Source organism: Anser cygnoides, chromosome Z (genome assembly GCF_040182565.1).
Source record: "Anser cygnoides isolate HZ-2024a breed goose chromosome Z, Taihu_goose_T2T_genome, whole genome shotgun sequence".
Taxonomy (NCBI): domain Eukaryota; kingdom Metazoa; phylum Chordata; class Aves; order Anseriformes; family Anatidae; genus Anser; species Anser cygnoides.
The window spans coordinates 18,105,111-18,119,071 of record NC_089912.1 but is presented as its reverse complement, the minus strand read 5'-3'; the positions used below and the strand labels follow the sequence as shown (position 1 = coordinate 18,119,071).

The 13,961-nt window shown below is 42.2% G+C and overlaps 1 protein-coding gene across 1 annotated transcript; it reads left to right on the top strand.

Moving 5' to 3' along the window:
- The first annotated feature begins 3,626 nt into the window (after positions 1-3,626).
- CDO1 (cysteine dioxygenase type 1) lies at positions 3,627-13,563 on the top strand. The gene is made up of 5 exons (XM_048052107.2): positions 3,627-3,889; positions 5,645-5,722; positions 7,631-7,788; positions 10,399-10,568; positions 12,803-13,563. Exons 1-5 carry the CDS (start codon positions 3,711-3,713, stop codon positions 12,830-12,832), a joined length of 615 nt encoding a protein of 204 aa, XP_047908064.2. The 5' UTR covers positions 3,627-3,710; the 3' UTR covers positions 12,833-13,563.
- The last annotated feature ends 398 nt before the right edge of the window (positions 13,564-13,961 follow it).

Below are 13,961 nucleotides of genomic sequence, written 5' to 3'. Positions count from 1 at the left end.
ATAGGGTTTTAACTGTCAGGATATCAACAGGAATGGTTTATTTGTTTCCTCTCTGCCTCCCAGTGAAGTCATGTCATAATGAAGGCAAGAATGATTCACTTTCTGTGTGAACCCTCCAAGTTTCTGTGCTTTTCACAAGGGCTACCTAATGTGAAATACAGAAAAAAATCCTTAAAACTTTATGCTTCTTCCCCAAGCTACATGCTTGCTCTTACTCTCACTCTCTCTAGCCCAAAGAATGTATGTCCACTTCAGGCACTGTGGTATTTGAATACATTTCATATGTATGTGTTGTCACCGTAGGAGTTCCATAGCATCGTACAGATTCAGCAGTACCAAATGTATGTGTCTCCTCTGAGGAACGCCAGTGAGTGTCATCATTAAGTAAAGTGCAAATAGCTCATTTATCAGGGAAGCAAAATATAAGAATCTGGTTACATGAACGAGCAAATGTTTCTGCAGAGTTATTTAATGGGAATATGGTACTAAATACCTGTTAATCTTGAATGACAAAGACTGAGCACTGGCACTACTCAGAGACAGGGTGATGAATCTGATTTGTGAGGCATGTTGGTACAGTAGAACCCTGATCAACAGTGATAGAGCAGAAGGGATTGTTTCTGTAATTTTTTTACCTTCACTGATGCGTGGCCATCCCTGACACCACTGCTGGTATGCAAGTCCAGCTCTTGAGGAAATGTCAGTGCAGTTCCTGAGCACTGGCTGCAGCTTACCATCCTGCACAGTAAGGCATTACACTGTGAATCACTGTGCTGTTTGCCTCCATAACTTTGGACTTACTTTTCAAATAAGCTTCAAGTCTTTAAATGGACCTAAACTTTTTGCTGTAAAATTGAAAGCTACAACATCCCTTACATTTGTTGGAATAAAGTCTCCTACAGACTTGAGTGTTGTTCTAATGAATAGTTGAGAAATATGTTTAATAGTTAATTTCTTCAAGGGTATAAACACATGATTTCCAGAAATAAAAAGAAACATGTAAAATGCTGTATACTCCTTAATAAGAAACACAACTGAGAATGTGAAGACAATTCCTGTGCTGTGTGGATTACAATGCTCTCTTCTTTTTTTTAATTTTTCACTGACAGATGCCCTCAGTGACTGAGGCTAGAATGTGTTAACTGCTGTACATGCACTCAGATCCTTGTGCCATTTGTCCATGGGGTGTTAGTAAAAACATAAGCTGGAGAGCCATAAATACTGTTCCTAATGATTTTCATGCAAACAGATAATGAACTCCTACAGAAGTTTTCAGGATCAAAATGTAATGTTGAATGTAACGTTTTGTTCACACAAAATGAAAATATGTGTGAGTAATTTTGAACAGGAGCAAATAGAAGTATAAGGCTTTCTATTACTACTAGAGAAGTTTAAGTCTTTGTGACTGAGTTAAAGGAAAAACTTTGACAAATTCATAGGTACAGTATTATAACTAAGCTATAGTCAACAGCAGTACACATTTGAAACTGCAGTAAGTAGATCCAGATGGATCCATTAGTTGTAACACAGGATATATGAAGTGCCCTTTTGCTTTTGGTAGCAGTATTTAAAGGCATCACTAATGATCACATCACCATTGTGGCAAAGGAATCAAAGTTCTGAAGTTTGTGACATTGGCACAGAAGCACATTTTTTTCCTGGATTTAAACAACAGAACATCACCAAACATATAGATGTGCAAATAAGCAAAGAGATACTGTAACTCCGGGAAAATAATTTTTATCAGATCTTGGGAATATCAGAATAAATCGTATTTGGTGGGTGGGTGGTTTTTTTAGGAGGGGGGAAGGGGGGCGTGGAAAATATATCTCATCGTTCATTTCACAACCCAATGAAGCACTGCTTCAGCGATCCTTACAGCAGCTTATTTGTGTAAGGTATTTTATTCCTCTGGGCAATGTTTCTGACTAAGGTAACATGAATTCTACCTTTTAGATAAATGGCACTGGCTGTTTCACACTATTTCAAATTCTTTACAACTTACAGCAGTTCTGATGGTGCCCAAGTGGAGATACTTGAGCAAGTACTCTAAAGAAGTGCCACTTACTTGCCTTTACAGTCTTTTGACGCCAACACATAACTAAAATCCCATTAAGAAATGAGGCACTTGTTCTTAATACTAGGGTAGAACAAGTTAGCAAGGGAGTGATGTTTTTGTTCTTTATATGTTGCTCTCCCATAAAGACTGGATGTTTTTTAACCGTATGATGTCTGCTGTTATTGTTTCCAGGGTATCCTGGTTGCATTGCATAGATTCAGGATGATCTTAGGTTCTTTCAGATCTCTAAAAGTCTGCTTGAAATCATTGTTCTCTCTCTCACACATACCTACCAACACAACTTGCTAAAAGAGTAGTGATGAGGTCAGGTCTTCTTTTTGTGTGCCAGATCTTTGGGACAGATCTGTGACGGTGTACTAATTCAGTACATTCAGCCATATTTCACTCCAATGCACTAGATCTCTGCCCAATTTAAAGCTATGGCAATGTCTTCCTAACTGCAGAAATCCATCCAAACTCTCAAGTTGCAGCGATGACGTTAGTGGGACTTATTTTTCTTGCAGCTACTGAATGCACAGGTCAGAAAGAGAGAAACTAGGCATGCTGGAAATCCGTTGATGGCACTACCTCTAAGATAGGCATTGGAACGGGTTGCCCAGGGAGGTGGTGGAGTCACCATCCCTGGGGGTGTTCAAGGGAAGGTTGGATGTGGTGCTTAGGGACATGGTTTACAGGGTGATACTGGTGGTAGGGGGATGGTTGGACCAGATGATCTTGAAGGTCTTTTCTAACCTTTATTATTCTATGAGTCTACGACTCTAAGGACACGTGCAATTACTGTGAACAGCTTTAAAGCTCAGAGCTACTCCAGGTTCACAACATTGATCTGCCCAGGGAGGTGGTGTAGTCACCGTCCCTGAGGGTGTTCAAGGGAAGGTTGGATGTGGTGCTTAGGGACATGGTTTACAGGGTGATACTGGTGTTTGGGGGATGGTTGGACCAGATGCTATTGGAGGTCTTTTCCAACCTTAATGATTCTGTGATTCTAAGGACATGTGCAAGTACTGTGAACACCTTTAAAGCTACTGCAGGTTCACAAAGCTGATCTGCCTGCTTATGGCCTCACAACCATCAGGCAGGCCTGAGTAGCTGAAGTCTTTTTTTGGGAGGGAGAAAGGAGCAAAAAGAATGTTGGGTTTGGGGTGTTTTTTGAGTGAAAAGAATGGTGTTTTACAGCCAGTTCTACGGCATACAGCGAATTCGGTGGCCCAAACTCGTGAGTACGAGAGACCCTAACAACATCCTGACAGGTGACCAGGGCACCTGGCCTGAAGGCCACTCTCTCCACAGCGGGTGTTGGGATCAGGGGCGCCGGGCTGGCTGTCCTCCCGACCCGCCCCACCTCGCCCCCAGCGGGCCCGTGAGGACCAGGCCGCCTCACGGCAGGCTCCCCCGCCGCCCAGCCGGGGATCCCGCCGCGGCCTGCTGCCCGGCACCACACGCTGCCCCCGGCGGGCCGGCGGCGAGGCCCAGCGGCCGTCCGGTCGGTCGCGGTCCCCGCCGAGGGCTGGGCACGGCCGTCCGCGGTCCCGCCCGCCCGGCAGGGCGGTGGTGGCTCCCGCCGTGCCTCCCGGCGCATAAAGGCGGGCGGCGGGGGCCGGCCGGGGGTGTGGTGGGGTGGCAGCCGGCGATGGAGCAGCCGGTGCAGACGGAGATGTGGAAGGCGCGGAGCCTGGAGGAGCTGGTGCGCATCCTGCACCGGCTTTTCGCCGAGGACAAAGTCAGCGTGGAGGAGGTGCAGGCGCTGATGGAGTCGTACGAGAGCAACCCCGAGGAGTGGCTGCAGTACGCCAAGTTCGACCAGTACCGGTACGGAGCCGATCCGCCGCCCGGGCACGGGCACGGGCACAGGGCAGCCGAGGGGGGCGGCCCCCGGCCCCACGAGGCGGTGGCGATCGGGGGGAGGCGGCCCCGAGCGGAGCCGCGGCCGGGGGAGCCCGGGCGGGAGCTTGGCGGCGCTTCCCCGCCGAGGCTCCGGGGCGCTCCCGCTGCGCCCCCAGCCCGGCGCCCCGGTGTTAAGGCGAGGTGGCCGGCAGGCTCCTCCGGGACAGGAGAAGCCTGTTCCGACCCCGCTATCCTACGAGCATCATCCTTCTGCTTCGGCTCTCCTGGCCGCCCTTCGCTGGGTTTACTCCGTTGGAATCCGATGGCGAAATTGTGGCAGGGAGTAGGAAACGAAGTAGAGGAGGAGGGGGGGAAATGTGTGGTAACATTGGAAGTATGCACGGCAGCCTTGGTGTTGGCCGGCCAGACCTGCTGTGCTGAAATAACAGCGTTTGAGAAGTTGGGTCAAGTGCCAGCATTGATTGCTTATGTTCTGACAGCATGCAAGAAATACATCTGCAGACAGACTGTGGATGCAGCAAGAGGCAGTGTATAGGTACAAACCTACTTTGCTGCAAGCATCCTATTGATTACAGTCTTATGAGAAAACTAATTTAAAAACAAAAAAAATCAGTTGGCATCAGTGCGCTTTCTATGTGCCTGTGCTTGCATCTTTTAGACAAGAACGAGGTGTCCTGCATGGGCTTAAATATTTGACTTGCTTGGCAAAGTAAGCACTAATAATCATGACTAAAGCTAAAGCAAAAGCAGGAGGTCCTGGTGGGTTATTTGCACCCTAGCAGCCAGAAGCCCAAGCCCCGGTTTGGTAGGCAGTGCTAGGTCAAAGGTTGAACTTAGAGGTCTTTTCCAACCAAAATGACTCTGTGATTCATTGTTATTACAGCCCCAGTATGGAGAGCAACGCTTAGAGCAAAAGCCCAGGCCCTTTTCCAGGGAGCTTCTCAACAGTGAGGCAAGCAACAGATCGGGAGAGGCTTTCAGGGGGCACAAGGAACCAAACCTAAGAGGTGGCTGTTAACACAAAATGTTTTCGAGCCACAGGAGCAAAGCCTGAAAAGCCTCTAGAAGGCGTAATCTTTTTAAGAAAACCTGCTATGATACACTTTGTTTAGAAGCAGATGCCGGCAGAAATTTCACCACAGGTATTTTATCCACACAAGAAGGCTACAGTACAAGGTGTAGCACTTTTAGGGAAAGAGTAGGAGTACCATGTATGGAAAGCCTGACATCTTTTCTTTTTTGACCTAGTACAAATGAGTGCTGTGTTACACAAAGAAAGCCAAGAATATCCAAAAAAGAGCTATAGAAGAATGTAACTATGTATTTTTCTTTTTTTTTTTTTTTTTTTCACTGCAGTCCTCTGTTTCTAATTATAAGCCAGCTGCTGGAGTGACTTCATTCAATAACTATTTTGATTTGATCCTGTCTACCACTCTAAGCTTGGACTCACAGTTCCCAAACTCTGATCATTTATGTAATTCAATTGCAATAAGACTGTCAAATATTAACTATGTCCAACTTTTTTCTTCCCAGAAAAAGTACTTTCACAACAACAGTTTAGAAGTCCAATTTCACTTTTTCCAAGAAAAACTTGGCTTTCAAGAGAAAGGGGGAAAAAAGATGTTTATATGTCACAACCTTCCTTCACAACAATGTTTATATAGTTTTGTCTTTTATAGGCATATCAGTACAGTAAAAAGCAAACACTTTGTATTTCAGGTATACAAGAAATCTTGTGGACAATGGAAATGGAAAGTTCAACTTGATGATCTTGTGCTGGGGTGAAGGGCATGGCAGGTTTGTATCCAAAGATTATGGTTTTAGCAAACAGATATAAAGCTACCGTATCTTTCACTGTCATGTAAGAAGAGGAAGAATAATCATCTCTACCTGAGCTATTAGAAAATGTCTGGAAACTAAGCAGTGCAGAACTCCTAGTTGTTCCTTTGGTATAGCAGACGTGAATACTTGGTGTATTTCTTTTGGCAATATTGTCTCTCAGGGTCATTTTTAGAGCACTTAAAAAATGCTCTGGCCAAATCATGCACTCCTTCTGTTGGAGGAAATTTTTAATCCCAGAGACGCAGTGGGTCCTCTGGGCAGGGCAGGTTAGTCAGACCCTGATGGTTCTCAGAGTTCCTCACTTTGTTGTGGAAGTAGGACTTGGTCCAGTTTAAACAGTCTTCATTCTCTCATGTTTAAATACAGCCTCTGTGACATGACAATAAAACTAGGTTGGGGTTAGAACTGTGGTTCTAGGTTCAGGCATCCCACCTCCTCCCTCAAAGTGGACCATACTGCTGGTGTGGCCTCCAAAGCTGTGCGTGTAGCCCATACCCTGGACACCATACCCTGGACTGCACAATATGGAGTAAGAAAACTTGCAGATTTTGTCTGATTGTCCTTGGATATAAATAGAAACCCTAAGGAGCTGCTGGGGTGTTTTATTGTTTGTTTTAATCGAGCGCGCATACTGAACATTTACGGTGTTCTCTAGGGAATGCCATGAAGTTATACCCAGAGAGATGTAGGAACCAAGCCCACCACCTCTATTCCTTCCGGGCTATTCCCACAAAGACTGTAATTTATGTCAAACTATGTTTGAGTTGGATGAGTATTCGCTAGAGCTAGACTGAGACCACAAGCTGTTTTTTGCTTCCTACACGGGTAGGATCAGATTGTTCTCATGGCTTGTAGAAGGACCATGACAACGTGGCATTTGTGAACTGTTCTATGCCTGAAGCAAGCTCTGCTCTCTTGGCATCTTGTTTTACAGGAAAACTCTGACATTTGTTTATTGAAAACAGTAATGTACAAGTACCAAGTTTTTGACTGAAACTTGTTAGCACTGTACCAAAGGGAGGGCCAAATTCCCCTCTCCTCCACAACCCCAATGAGTAGAGAGCTCTCCCTTTGTCTTAATCCTATTGACTGCTCTAACAGTCAGTCTTCTATTTAAAAAAAATAAAAATAAAGCCAAAACCCAGCCATGTATCTACCCAATATGTCTCTAAATGTAGCAATTAAAGCATACCTCTGAGCAAGGAGATAGATAAAAGAAACATACAGATCATGATAGATCCTGCTGTTTGTTCATGTTTTGCCACTGCAGTGGAGTTGTATTTATAGATGGTCGTAGTTAGAGTCAGAGGTACAGCATTTTCTGTATTCAGCAAATGCCTGTGTATCCCACCAGTAAAGAGTCCATAGAAATTAATTGGAAGTAATTGATTTCTCTTATATTTTGGGGGGGGGGGGGGGGATATGGTAGCTCTGGAAATACCAGATATATTTGCAAGATTATACTGGCCTCTGCCTGTGGTCACTGCAGAGAGCATCATTTTGTTTCTTGGACCACAAGAATTAGTGTTCTGAAGAGTTTTTTATGTCCTCCTCCAGGCTTTCTTTGCATTTTTCTCTGGTAAGGTCCAAAGTTGATCAAAATCTGACTTTCCCAAAGTTCTGCTGTATGTAAGCTTATCCTGATATGTTTCTAATGTAGCATTTTAGAGTAGGCCTATCATAGTCACTCTGACTGCTTTGTTGTTTTTTTTTCCTAAGACTTTTGTGCATGACCCATATGCAATAGCTTATCATTCTAGGGCTACATCCAGATACTGTATGGTATGCCATCTGTTCTGTTTGCTGTACTTAAATTAGATATGCATATCATACTGAGTTTGGTTATTCTTTTCGCATATATAGCAGCATCCATGATCACACTGATTCACACTGCTTTATGAAGATCCTCCAGGGAAATCTAAAGGAGACTCTGTTTGAATGGCCTGAGAAAAAAGGGAATGGTGAAATGACTAAGAAATCAGAGCGAGTTTTGAGAGAAAATCAATGTGCCTATATTAATGGTAAGTTCTTCTAATAGTTTGCTTGACAGCTACCCATCCTTGTGTCTTACTCCTAAGTGTTTGTACGCTCTCCAAATAATCTCCTACCTCTAACAGTATCTTACTAATGGTGTTTTGCACTGTTGTTGAAGAATGGGTTGAAGAATGTTGTTGAAGAATCTCTTTAGATTCTGCACAAACCCCACATTTATGTTCAGTAAAACAAACAACAAGAAAGTCCATTAACTCACTCATGAGACATTGCAACAATTGCTCAATACTTAAACATTCCAGATAGCTCCTTTACACCAACCAGCCTTCAGCACTGTGCTGCAAATAACTATTTGAAATTGCTAGTAAACTTATAGCTTAAATAGTATTTAGTGAGAAATAAGGGAATCAAACTTTTAATAGTTTAATTGCTGCTTTTTTATTTTTTTTTTCCCAAAGAAATCATCCTTTTGGACAGTTGTGGAAATCCTAGGGAAAAAAAAATACAATTAGCTGTCCATGAAATAAACAGAACAAGCAAAGGCCCTGATGCTCTGTGTTAGTTTTGTCCAAATCAACAGCAGACTATAGTGCTGAAGTGCAGTGTCAGCAAAAATGGATACACTTGAGCATTTCAATCTACAAAGCAAATGCCTCATCCCACAGATGCTGAGAGACAGCTAAATCTCTACCAGTAAGGTTGCCTAGGTACCTAGAGCCGTCCCATTATGCATATTCTTAGTTATCACCATGTTGTGCTCTTCTGGAGGCCATCTGGAAGTTGCCAGCTGGGCATAACATTCTGATCCTATGCAAGACATTATATATCATGTTGAAGAGTAATGAGTACTGCAGAACAATGGCAAAGTGCTGGAGAAAGGGACCATCTGCCTTTTACACGATGACTTAAAAAATGAAGCACATATGTTGTGGGGCTGAGCCCTGGAACTCCCCAAGGGAGCTTCATGTCGGGTAACGGATTAAGCCAGAGTGATGGTGTGGAGGAAGTCTGAGTAGTAGTCTGCAGCCCTTTGTCGAAGATATACCACATTAACTGGAAAAGAAAAAAAAAAAAAGACAAACATGGGACAGGAAATGCAAAAAGGAGCTTGTCATGTCTGCTGATAGACGTGGTACTCCCACACCTGGTTCTTACCAACCAGGGGTTTGTATTTATAGATGAACCAAGGGGTTCTTACAATCATTTAGGTTTTCCTCACTGTGTGGTTCTTTCCCATGCAAGCCTATGTTCATCTTATCCAAACTTTCTCAGTTACTTAAAACAAATTTACTATCTAATTCTCTGAGGCAGTTTGGATCTCTGCCATGTTTCCTAATTGATAGGTGGGTTTAAAAAAAAAAAAAAAGTAAAACAAGTAGAAGAAAAATACTGATGGTATGTTAATTGCCTTAACTACTTCAACAGTGACCTTTGTTTCTGTCGTGTGCTTCTTGGTTACTTTACTTTTAAGGTTAAAACCCATTCAGATGAGTTTATTTGGGTCTCCCATTGCGTGAGCATAGAATTAGGACTTCCTTCTACCACATCCTCTATTTAGATAAACTATATTAACGATACTTGGGGCTTACACTTGAAATGTATCAGAATTAAGAGTGTGCTTATGATTCTCAGAGTATCATGCCTACATTGCACAATATGAGTCTAGGTATTATATAACATACTAGTGCAAGTACAAAGGCCTGAGCTGTTTTTACAGCAGGGTCATAAATTTAAATTCAAGGTCTCTAAGTAACTCAAAAACTCTAGTGTAGAACAGAAATGGTTTGTTGCATGGATGTGATTCTTCATACCTTACATTTTCAACTAACAGTTTGATTTCTACTCCAATGTCCCAGCAAACACCATTACTTCATTGATAGCCACACAATAGACAGTGCCGTATTTTATTACAAGTTCAATTGTGCTTGCTAGTCAGCTAAAGTTGGAAGTTTGCCAGTCAGTAGTAATTTGTCACCTTAGTCAAAAGATCAGACAAATGAGAAGACTGTTCTCTAAACTAATACATTGGAAAGATTAATTAGTAAACAGATGCCAGCAACAGAAGACAACTACATCTTTCCCCTTAAGTCCATGCCCCAAATACAAGTAGCTGTCTGTTACCATGCCTGATATCCTTGTTACTGTACTTAATTTAACAATATTTGTTAAATGAATATTGTTAAAATGATTAACAATACAAAAACTTCTCCCCTGTAAAATTTCTTGCAATATTTTTTAGAAACTCAAATCTCCCTGCTTCTAGAGCACCTAGAACAATGGTATCTCCTAGGAAAGTAAATAACCTCAAGCTTCTTTGGAAATGATAGCTTGAAAATAACTGATAGTATGGTCTTCCTTAGGCTTCTCTGGATTTCTGTTGGCCTTTAACCTGTAGCAGATAATCCAGTGTGGTAGGAGGTGCAGAAGGCAGTACAGTAATCTGAAGTATTTAGGAACCTGTGATGAAGACCAGCATCCAAATTCCTTGTACTGAGTTATGCAATGCCCATAAAAGTGCAGGTATGCCTAACTGGCTGGCTCACGAGTTTAAGTCTGAATGGCATTTTTTCCAGGTATTTGAGATCTCATTAAATCTTCCTGTTAATGCAACTTCTTGTTTCATGCCCTCTCTTGTGTAGACTCCATTGGCCTGCACCGTGTGGAGAACATAAGCCACACAGAGTCTGCCGTCAGCCTGCATTTGTACAGCCCGCCCTTCGACAGCTGCAACACCTTTGACCAGAGGACTGGACACAAGCACAAAGTTAAGATGACCTTCTACAGCCAGTTTGGAGAAAGGACTCTCTGTGTAAGTAGGAGATGACACCCAGTCTTCCAGCCCTTGACTCTGAATGCTGCCACATGTGCGGATGGGGCCGAGGGGCTGCACTCCTGTCTCCGTTTATCAGAGCGGTGGCTCTGGGAAAGCTGCCTGCAACAGGCAGGAGTTCCTGGGGCATCCAGGTCTGGCATCAGCATGAAGCCCGTTTCCAAATACTACTCAATTTGTCTGTTAGCACTTCCCTGGTATGCAGTACTCTGCTTCATGAGAAAGGACAATAATGCAGCCATGTGTTTTATAAATGGGAAAACTGAGGCTGAAGACTTACCATGTATGAGGACACTGGATTTGGCTGCTCTGCCTACTATCCCCTTTTTCCTTGCCTGTGGACTCAGTCAGGTTGTGTGAGGGTTGGAATAGCCTACCTTTCCTTGATCAGCAGATCAGTTCTGTGCTGAGAAATGAGAATCTGGCCGTTAGTTGAGTGTGTTCAGACAGCAGATGATGGTAAATACAACCTAGTCAATGGAAAACAGTGAAGCAGACAGATTGTTTTAGCCAATTTAAGTCATGTGTAACATTTCCTGCCTAAACTGTTCTGCCAAAAAGCATCAAGTTTCAAGTCCTTTTTTTTAAATCTCATAACTTACTGTGAACGGAAGCAATTTTTAATAAATTTAACATGATTCCTTAAAATTGAACCTTTGAAATGGAAAGATATGCTTTTAAAGAGAGCAGGCTGGTTGTTGTCTGCATTCTTGAGCAACAGCACAAGATTCTACTTAGATAGAACAAAAATCTTAAAATCAGCTTTGGGGTAGGTACCAAGCTAGGATATCTGGGAGAGTATAATAGGGTTCTTTCTAGTACTCTTCCATGCATCGGGAAACTAAACTACTAATGAGGGGTGAAAAGATAAATTATTGTTGGTCAGCCATCCAGAGTTTCAAAGACTGTTTTTTCTTATGTACAGAACACTTTCACCTTTCACTGAAGCCAGAAATTCAGTACTCAAGAGTTTCATGGAGTGGGCCTTTAGTAAGATTCTGTTAAAGTTTTATATAATTGACAGGACAATATAATTATTTCTTTGAAGCTTGTCACATTAAATGATTACCTTACCGAACAGCTGAAACAAACTTTAACCTTCCCAAGTTTGAAAGCTCTTTGAGAAAGTAAACTCAAATTTGTAATTCAGATTCTAAAGGAAAATGAATGTGGAAAACTGTTTAACAAAATTCACATGAGAATGCAGTATTTGCTTGCTTCCTTTTAATTTTAAGTTCTTATTGAATATGAAAAATGTAACATAACAAGTGAAACTAGATATTTTGACTTGGATGGTTTTTATACTCTTGATCTGTAACCAACTGGCAATGTTGGTACCTTTTGCGGGAAATTGGATCTGGCTTACAGGACAGAGGTAAATCTTAATCACTGGATCTCTTTCATGAATTCCTGTAAATGGAATTCCAGTGAGAGGAAAAGCGGTGGCTGGCCTGGGCCATCCAGCTGTCTGAAATGACTTCAGGCTACAAAAACCTTCTGGTCTGGGTGAGGGTTTCTGGAAAGCTCGCTGGAAACTCAGGCTTTATTCTGCTTACCAGATCTCAAAAGTACATACAAAAGCAGGGAGCTATAAGTTAAAAATGCACAGAGAGTAATGTGAAGCACATGTGCATATCTTTTACCAGTGAAAATATCTGCCTAACCAAAGCACATAAAGTGCTTCATATTTGCCTTATGTTTTTCTGCAAGAAAAACACTCAGGTAAATCCCTAGTGGTTTCTGGCCACACTGAAGTCTTAATTAACTAGTTCTGCAGTAAAGACTTAAATAAATTAGGCAGGCCTAATAATTAAAATAATAAGTAGGTATGCTACCAAGGCCTTGTCCGTGGAAGTGACTGTTTGCACAGTCCAGGTACAAACCATAAGAATACTTACACAAAAGCTCACTGAGGAAAAGCTGGTTTTGCCATGGGTGCCATAGCAAATCAGAAGTTCTTTCTACCAGAGATTATACTGGGGAAAGAGGTTTCTTGCTGCAGCCTGCCTTCTTCACTGGACTTGCAGTTTCAGTCAGACCAATGTGACCTCGGGGAGAAAAGGCAGCCAGAAGGAGGATGCTCTCCTCAGCTGTCTCATGGTCATGATCTTGAAAGGTGCTGAGCTACCCTGATGATAAAGCCCATGCAGAGCACATAAAGCATGGTCTCTGCTTCTTTTCTTAAAGCAGCAACCTTTCCTCTTCCCTTGCAGGCAACGGCAGTGCCGCAGGAGAACAACTGAGAAGCACCAGCACATGTTTGCACAAGACCTGCTGAATGTTGAACTGGGGACAGAAGACTTGCATGGCTCAGGCCGGCAGCCATCTCTATTTCTATACCTTGTACATAGACCTACACTAGGGCAGCTTCCAGCAAACCCCGTTCCCTGAGTGAATGGTGATCATGGGCACTAGGCTAACTAGTGCTGTCAACTACTTCAGAGGTTAGATGCCTTTCCTTAGGCTACTGCCAAGTCAGAATTAAGTAGTTTGTTTTCTGATTCTAGCGTCCTTTTAATTTCACTTCTGAAACCACACTGAGAATATCAGAAATAAGTTTTTTAAATATCTGACACTACTTAATAGGCCTACATGTAAGTATGCTCTCAGTGTACTTAATAAACACATAAACTTCTAAGCTTCCAGTCACTTGTACCTATGGGTAGCACACTAGATACAACTAACAGCAGATTTTTGTTATTTTCTTCTAGATTTTAATGCTGTAGGCCATTTTGTTGGTTTTGTGCATTTTTTACTTTTTTTTTTTTTTTTACAATTTCATTTGTCAGATCTTGTTTTAAATAGGAGCAGCAAAATGCTTCATGTACAATGGTTTTCAAAACTGATTGGGCAGAAATTTGGGATTTTAATGATACTAATCAAACAATGCATCTAATGTCCAGTTTCCAAAGTGTTCTGTATAGCTACTGAAGTCCTTTCAGGTAACTGAAATAAAACTGGATTTGTGCATAAATTTCAAAGTTTGCAGCCTTTTTTTCTTGGTAACTAAGATATTCATCACACTTTACTAATATTCACATTGGTCATGAACATCAAAGTCTTTTCCAAGCAACAAGCTTTCAGAAAAGGCTTTAGAAAGTCAAAAGTATTTCAAACATTCAGAGAGTCCTGATCCCAATTAAGTTAGTGGGAGTTTTGCCATTGAGTTCACTGATGCTTTGTTTTATCCTCAAGTTTTAGTTAAAGGAAAGCACCACCTCAAAAAAAAAAAAAAAAAAGTTAATTCTAATTAAATGCATGAAAATAAGTGAAATCACCCTTACTGAGGGTGTCCTGTTCGCTTAATGCAACTAGTACATAAGACAAAGAATCTGTAGAAAGTCTGTTAGTCTCTTAGGTAACTGCTTATTT